The sequence below is a fragment of the Alligator sinensis genome, unplaced genomic scaffold (genome assembly GCF_000455745.1).
Source record: "Alligator sinensis unplaced genomic scaffold, ASM45574v1 scaffold1000_1, whole genome shotgun sequence".
NCBI lineage: Eukaryota > Metazoa > Chordata > Crocodylia > Alligatoridae > Alligator > Alligator sinensis.
The window spans coordinates 745421-752837 of NW_005842478.1; the positions used below are offsets into that span (position 1 = coordinate 745421).

General features: G+C 47.6%; 1 protein-coding gene across 1 annotated transcript in view; it reads right to left on the minus strand.

The window, feature by feature from the left end:
* NLRC5 (NLR family CARD domain containing 5) overlaps positions 1 to 5498 on the minus strand; it is a 94219-nt gene extending 88721 nt beyond the window's left edge. The window contains exons 1-2 of the mRNA XM_025212713.1: positions 5397 to 5498; positions 1944 to 2244 (exon numbers count right to left, since the gene is read on the minus strand). Coding sequence (XP_025068498.1) covers positions 1944 to 2244; positions 5397 to 5402 — 307 coding nt within the window. The 5' untranslated portion in view covers positions 5403 to 5498. The remainder of the gene's footprint in view (positions 1 to 1943; positions 2245 to 5396) is intronic.
* Positions 5499 to 7417: the final 1919 nt, after the last annotated feature.

The following is a 7417-nucleotide window of genomic DNA, read 5'->3' on the forward strand; positions in this document are numbered from 1 at the left end:
TTTCCCACAGACAGTTTCATTTTTGAAGATTATACATTCTGGGCATATCTACATATGCATCAATGTGCACTTTTGCTACTGCACATTAAATTTAGTACCTCTAATATGAGGTACTACATAAATGCACCATAGGCTGCCTTGATGCACAGCAAAAGTGCATGCCTTTTTAGTAACGCTTAATGTACAATAGCCTATTTCTACTGAGCATTAGCATATTAGCACTGTTTTTGACGTGACACTTTAACGCACAGTAGAATAGGCTACTGTGTATGACACATGTAGACGTGCCATCTCAGATGAATAAATAGCATACTCAAAAAGCTCCTAACCAGCTCTGGGGCTTAGGTGTTACTCCATATGTGCTTCATATGCAACAGCAGCCCAAGCAGGGAGTGGAGCTCGGAGCCCAGGGCTTGGGCACTGCTGGGGGAGCTAGGGGGCTGCAGACCTGGGGGACAGCCACAGCTGGACCCGCATCCTGGTAAGTGAAGGTGGCAGGGAAAGCTCTGATTTTCCATGATAAAAACCCCAAAATCAAATGCCAAAATGTATAGGTATTTAGAGTTTATTTTATTATAGTGACAGTATAGTAGGCTTCCAAATTGCTTTAAAATGGTACATTTATCAATATAATATTGTGTTCAACTGATACCTATATATATAGTGGCCTTTCCTTTTAATTATGGAAAAACATTAATTTTGTTTTTTTAACTCCAAGAATTTGTGATTTTTTTATCATAGAAAACCAGGATCCCTGCTTATCATGTTTCCTGACCACGTTAATCACCCTTTTGTCTTTTCACTCAGTTAGGCAACCCATGCAGCAGAATGCATTGTCTTATTAACGTTACAATCAGATGTAGCCCATATCTAGAAATCACTTCATTATCTTAGAAAGGAGATTTTGTCTTTGTGGACACTTCCAGTTGGATACTCATTCAAATACAGGCCTGGAGCATTTTAGCTCTGAAGCACTGTTAACCCTCAGTTAGTCAACCTCAGTCATAGTAAACATATTGACACCGCCCTAAATGACACATGCAAAATTATAACAGGCTGCCTAAAACTCACACCTGTTCTCTGCCTAGACACACTATCCAATATACTGCCCCCTTACATCAGGAGGAAAGTAGCAGGTGACTTAGACTGGCAAGTACAAGAGTCAGACGACCTCCATCTGCTATATGGACATCAACCAGCCCACCATCATCTCTCATCAAGAAATAGCTTTTACACTGTACCACACCATTGGCCACATCACCAAAAGCAGCCAGAACTACCCTCTGGCAAAAACAATGGGCGAAACTAGGTGACAAAGCTGCTGAATGGAGCTGGCGAGGAATCACCCCCAGTGAGGAATTAGCATCCAGCTCCAACTACAACTGGCATACATGACAGTTTGAACAGATTGAGTGGGTCTTGGAGAATGCAACTTTCTCATGAAATCGAGGGGCCTCTATGCAACTGACCAATGTGTTTGTCAGGAGAAGCAAACCATGGATCATCTCCTGAGATGCCCTGTAGCAACACAATGCACCCCACATGATTTGGCAACACAAACACAAGCAGTGGCGGGTGCAGAAAATTGGGAACAGACCATATAGAAAGGCTGGATTGCAGATACGATGATGAAGAAGTCAACCTTGCATGCTCGACAAAATGGCTATCATTTGAACTGATGTATATGACTGTCTCCCACTGTATTTCTATTCAATATCCTTCTATCATCCCTAAAAAAATCAAAATCATTTCTGCCATTGCTCCATTGAAGTCTATGGAGCTGCATCAGTATTTAATTTAGCTCATCAACTTTAACATGGCTAGACCTCAATGGGGTGATGTTAGGGATAAAGATTCTGGGTGCTTGTTTGGGAAGAAGTCAGTGGGGATTATATTCCAGTGTGAATTTGGGCTGATCAAACTCCCACCTCTTCCTCCTTTACCTTCTCCTGCAGAGCTCATGAGTTGTATCTCCAGGTCCATGGGGAGGTTGCATTCCATGCAGATGCACTGAACAAATTGCTTCTGAATGGTCAGTTCTACGTTTTCAAGCCTGTCCAGGAGCTCTGAGACCTTCTGTTTGCAGTCAGTGATGTCATCCACATATTTCAGGTCCACAAGGGGGAGGAAATGCTTGGCTTTCATGATCAGCCACTCAGAGTTATGACTGAGGAACGCCACTAGTTGTGGCCGAACTTTTGCTATGACATGCTGAAGGTCCAAATCATCCATCTGGAGTGGAACCTGGAAGGAATGAATTTGATGACTTAGTTGTTGAAAGCAAGGGACACCTACCCACCTTTACTGCAATTTCAACAAATCACAGCTGCATGGAGTTATTTGGCAGCTTACAGAGGTGCACTGATATATCGGTCACATATCAGATTGGCACTGATAACAGGAAAATTCACATTATCAGCAATCATCTTTTTTTGTCCAGTAATGTCACCGATAAATGCTGCATACATGTGTTCAGCCACAGCATGCACACGGCAAGGAATGCAGCCCGGCAGCTTGGACAGCAGCGTTAGCTGGACTGGGGCACAGGATGGAGCCATGGGCAACTCATCCATGGGGCATGGGAGGGAAGTGGGGTGGCTTCCTTCCACTGTGCAGCCCCGCAAGGGAAGCATGGAGGGCATGTGCCCCCCCGCCCCGAATTTGTGTGCAGAGCAAGGGTGGGCTGCCCTCTGTGGGCTCCGGGCCAGGGGTGCACCAGCCTCTTCCTGGATGGGGGCTGGGACAAGGCTGTTTTCGGGGCAGGCGGGGGCGTTTTTCTGTTTTTAGATGACTAATCATAACCGCATAATCTATAACAGCGGTCTGAGACTTAAGAGACTTCAGAAAGAAAAAAAATTTCAATACTAATAGTGTTTCTGGGTGTGTCTACATGAGACGCTTTGCTGTGCAGTAGGCTAATCCACTGCACAGTAAAGCATCACTATGTAACCATGAGCTGAGCTACTGCACAGTAAGATAGCCTAATGCGCAGTAAATCTACTACCTGTATCCAGAAAGGACCCTGGCAAGGTGTGAGGCTTAGGGCAAATCAGCCTGTGCGGGGCCCGGACACAAAGAAGCTGGCTGGGGGGAGGGGGGTGGTGGTGAGTGACAGGACACAAAGCTGGCAGCAGCTGGGGGGGTGGCAAGTGGCTGGACATGAAGCTAGCAGTGGCGACGGGGGGGGGGGGGACAAGCAGCTGGACATGAAGCCGGCAGCAGTGGTGGTGGTGGTGCGGAGTCACCAGCACTAGGCGGGCCCTGCAGGCAGGGCCGTGGCCCCTCCCCCCCGCTCTGCAGGGGCCCCCAAAGCGCAGGGCCTGGGGTGGTCACCCTAACAGCTCTGCCTGTATCTAAAGGTAGTAGATTTACTGTGCATTAGCTATTGCACAGTAATGCAGATGTAGATGCTGACTGGGAGCAAATTTGCAAGGGTGGCTTTTTAGCAGTCACTGGCTGGGCTTTAAGATCCCAGCTTGACCCCTGGGACCTGGGCCAGTTGATGCCTGCCCCTGGCCACTGCATGCTGGTGTGGTGGACACATGATGGCTGCAGCAGCACTGCAGAGCCCTGGCCTGGTGCCCAGGCCTTTGCCAGCTGCTCTCTGGGGGCACATGCTGGCTTCAGAGTCCCACAGGCCGTCACGTATGAACAGGAGAGGGATGAGGAGTATCACACCTTCCAGGACAGGCTCTTCACCGTGGAGGAAAGACACACTGCCCTCCTCAAGAGGATGCTGGAAGTATAGGAGAAGCAGGTGGCCATGATGGCCCAGGCAGTGGAGGCCATGGAGGAGGACTGCTGAGTACTGGACACCATTCGGGCCCTGCCAGTAACCTTCATGTTGCCCACCGCCCAGCCCCTGGCTCCGGCTGCCACCTGGCAGCCACCCACCATTAAGCTGTTGTCCCTGGCCCCAGCTCTGCCTCACCTGCTGCCTGGCAGCCAGCTGCAGCCCCACATCAAGCCCATCGATGGGTTTGGGTGGAGGTCCAGCAGTGCCTGAAGTAGCCAGGGTTCCTTGCTCCTGCTCCTGAGCTGGATCCCCCAGCAGCCAGGCCACACACGTAGGCTGCTGCCCACTGCTCACCTGCCCGCTGTGTGGTCCCTGAGTGGGAAATGGCCCCTGGAGGAGGGAGAGCAGGCTGGACAGTACCTTTCCTCACCCCTGGTTAAGCCCCCAGGCCACTGGTCTTGTCTTAGTGTCTGCACCTGCAGCGGTGCTCCAAGAGGCCAGGGTGCCGGGTGCCTCTCCCCAGGCTCTGCACCACAGGCACCTCCAGCCCACCATTCCCCGCAACACTGCACCAACCACATTCTTGCAAATAGTTGCATGGGGAAAAAGGTGTCTTATTGTTGGTGGGTGTTGGGATTGGGAGGAGCTATTGTTGGGGAAGGAGGGCAGGATGGAGTGTGTTGTCGTAGAGGGAAATAAAGATTGTTGATTCAAAATTGTCCAGAGTGAGTGTGGTTTTGGGGGTGCACTATGGGCCTGGGGTTTGTGGGCAGCAACCCAGGTGCCCTACTGCAGAGGGTGGGAGAGAGGGTGGTCTGTGAACACTTGCGGATATGGTACCCTGTCAGCCACTGCCAGGGGGCAGGGTGGAGAGCATCCATGGAGCACTCGCCACAGGCTCCCGGGACAGCATCCCCAGCCAGGCTGAGCCTATCTTGCCGGAGACCCCTGCCAGGCTGAGCCTGTCCCCGCTGAAGACCCCTGACAGCCTAAGCTAGCCTCCCCTGGAGACCTCTGCCAGGCTGAGCCTGCCCCCCCTGGAGACTCCTGTCACTGAGGCAGCTGCATTCAGAGCCTGCAGCTCCTCCTGGCTGGTGCAGGAGGTCAGAGCAGGGCAGGAGTGGGCCTGGATCTGCTTAATCCTATAAGGAGCAAATCTGCTCCCAACAGGGTGCACATGTAGATGCCTTCCCAGGGCTGAGTTACTGCATAGTAAATGACTGTGCAGTGGCCACATCTACACAAGATGCTGACTGCACCTTTCCAGTAGCTTAATACTACTACACAGTAGCATCATATCATGGTTTTTGCTATGTGACACTACTGCGGAGTAGCATTGGGCTACTGTGCAATCATGGTCTGATATAGACACAGCCAGGAAGCCTAAATAACATTAATTGCACACATGATATTAATTGCATTAACTGCACCAACTTTGGGTTCTGCTAAAGTTTACTTCTCATTTTGTCTTGATAACAGACCATCTGGAAGGCTTGGACTTGAATGTTTACATTACATTTTTATAAAGTTAGACTGTGTCACTCACTCTATTAGGCTCTATGGCAGGTTCATGGCCAGGTTGGTGACATGCGACCTTTTTTGTGCTGTCTTCTGTTCCCACTCACTTTTCTCCTTTGCCACTCCTAAAAAAATGTCTTACTTGCATTTCTCTGTGGTAGATTCCTTTTTGGATCTTCTACCTGCATGTTGGAAACATATCCAAATGTAATTGTGGGTTTTCCTCCATGTCCTGTGGAATTACTAAACTGCTGGCATCACATTTTCAGCAAATGTTGGTTCGTGGATGCATTTATGTATATGTAAGTGGATATCTTTTTCAGTTTTCTAAGGGGAGAGAGGTCAATTGTTAACAGAACAGGATATAAATACACATAGAAAACAAATTGAAAGGACATATAATTATGGGAATTACAGATATAGAATGGCATCAAAGGACTTGTAAGAGCTTTTCATTTTTAGGTAACTGATTCAAATTCAGTAGCAATCAAAGAATTTTACCATCTGATGACTGATCAGAAGCCTACAGGTCTACATGAGATGCTACCAGTGCAGTAGCCTAATAATACTGCGTAGTAGTGCATCACAGCACAAACAGTGCTAATATGTTAGTGCACAGTATTATTAGGCTATTGTGCAGTGGCATTACTAAAAAGGTGTTCGCTGGCACTACTGCACACTAATTCTGGTTACTATGCATTTCTTTAGTACTTGATTATACAAGTACTAAATTAAATACGCGGTAACCACTGCACATTAATGAATGTGTAAATGCACCCTGTAAGAAGTTAACATTGGTGTGTTTGGTACATTTCAAACAGACAGGTTTTTGATATGCTGTGTGGAAGGCCATGTTACCTAGAAGCTAAAGAGAGGACAAAGAGGTAAAACTCCTGGATTCTCCATTGAGAACTGTCAGCTCTGGGACTTTTGGTAAGACAACCAACCCTTTTTGTATATCAGTTTCCACCTGGTGGTAATAGCAATTGGAGCAGCAAGAGACGTGTTTGGTGAGCAGAAAGGATCTCCAGAACCTTGGATGTGCCAGAAAACTCTAGAGCACCAGCAGTGCCACAAAATCACCAACACAACTGATCCTAAAAAGCACCTCTGTAGGTGGTTATAGCAGAGATGTTCAGAAACAAAAGGGCCATGAAGACCAAATTCCCCTCCCACTCTCCCTCAATAGGAAGAGTCCTATCTAGCCCAGGTCTGAAGTTTACTGATGGTGGCTCGGTATAGGGAAGTTTACAGTGGGTGTGCCTACATGTGCTCCTGACTGCACAATTGTTACTGCGCAGTCATTTAGTACTTGTTAAAGCACTTGCTAAAGCATGTACTAAATGACTGCACAGTAACCAGTTCAGGTGGTGCACAGGGCATTTCCACCCCACTGCACAGTAGCAACAAGCTATTGCAAGTGGCTTGTTGCTACTGTGCAGTAGGGTCAGCATCACAGTTCATGCCGGCTAATGCTACAGCAATGTAGCTCATTGCTACCGTGATATAGCATCTTGTGTAGACACAATCACTGTTAACTTAACACTTAACAATCATCACTAGCATTAACCATTGAAATAAATCAACAAGGAAGTCTATCTCAGCATTTCATATTGATGGTTATCACCATGGTATCTTGGACTCTCCCAAGAATGCTACCTGTACTTCAGACTGCCTTTTGGTCAGTCAAGACACCTTTTGTCATCAGTAACTTTCCTTACTATGAGACTACTTAATCAAGGGACTGTATTGTGGGCAAGTCAATGCAGAAATTGGTCTGTGTGGCTGAGAGAACAAAACCAAGTGAGTATGCCGCCCCTGGTAAAGGCTGAGGTCTGATTCAAAGCTCACTGAAGTCGATAGAAAGATTCCCACCAAAAACAACAACAGCAGTAACAATAAACTGACCTAATGAGCCACTTTTCCAGAAATCACTATATCTGCCAGTAGAGATAGTACTGATGAGCCATACCCTTTCTTAAACCCACACATTAAGGTTGTCAAAACCTACCCAGCTCTTCTAAGACCCCACAACTTGTCCCTCTTTTGCTGAGCCATGAAGAAAGATAGGTGTTTTATATGGAGCTGAGGGAACAAGTCCAGCAGTAGAACAAAAAAACCAAAAAGCCCAGATGAAAGGAAGGAGCTCCAAACTATAGCTCA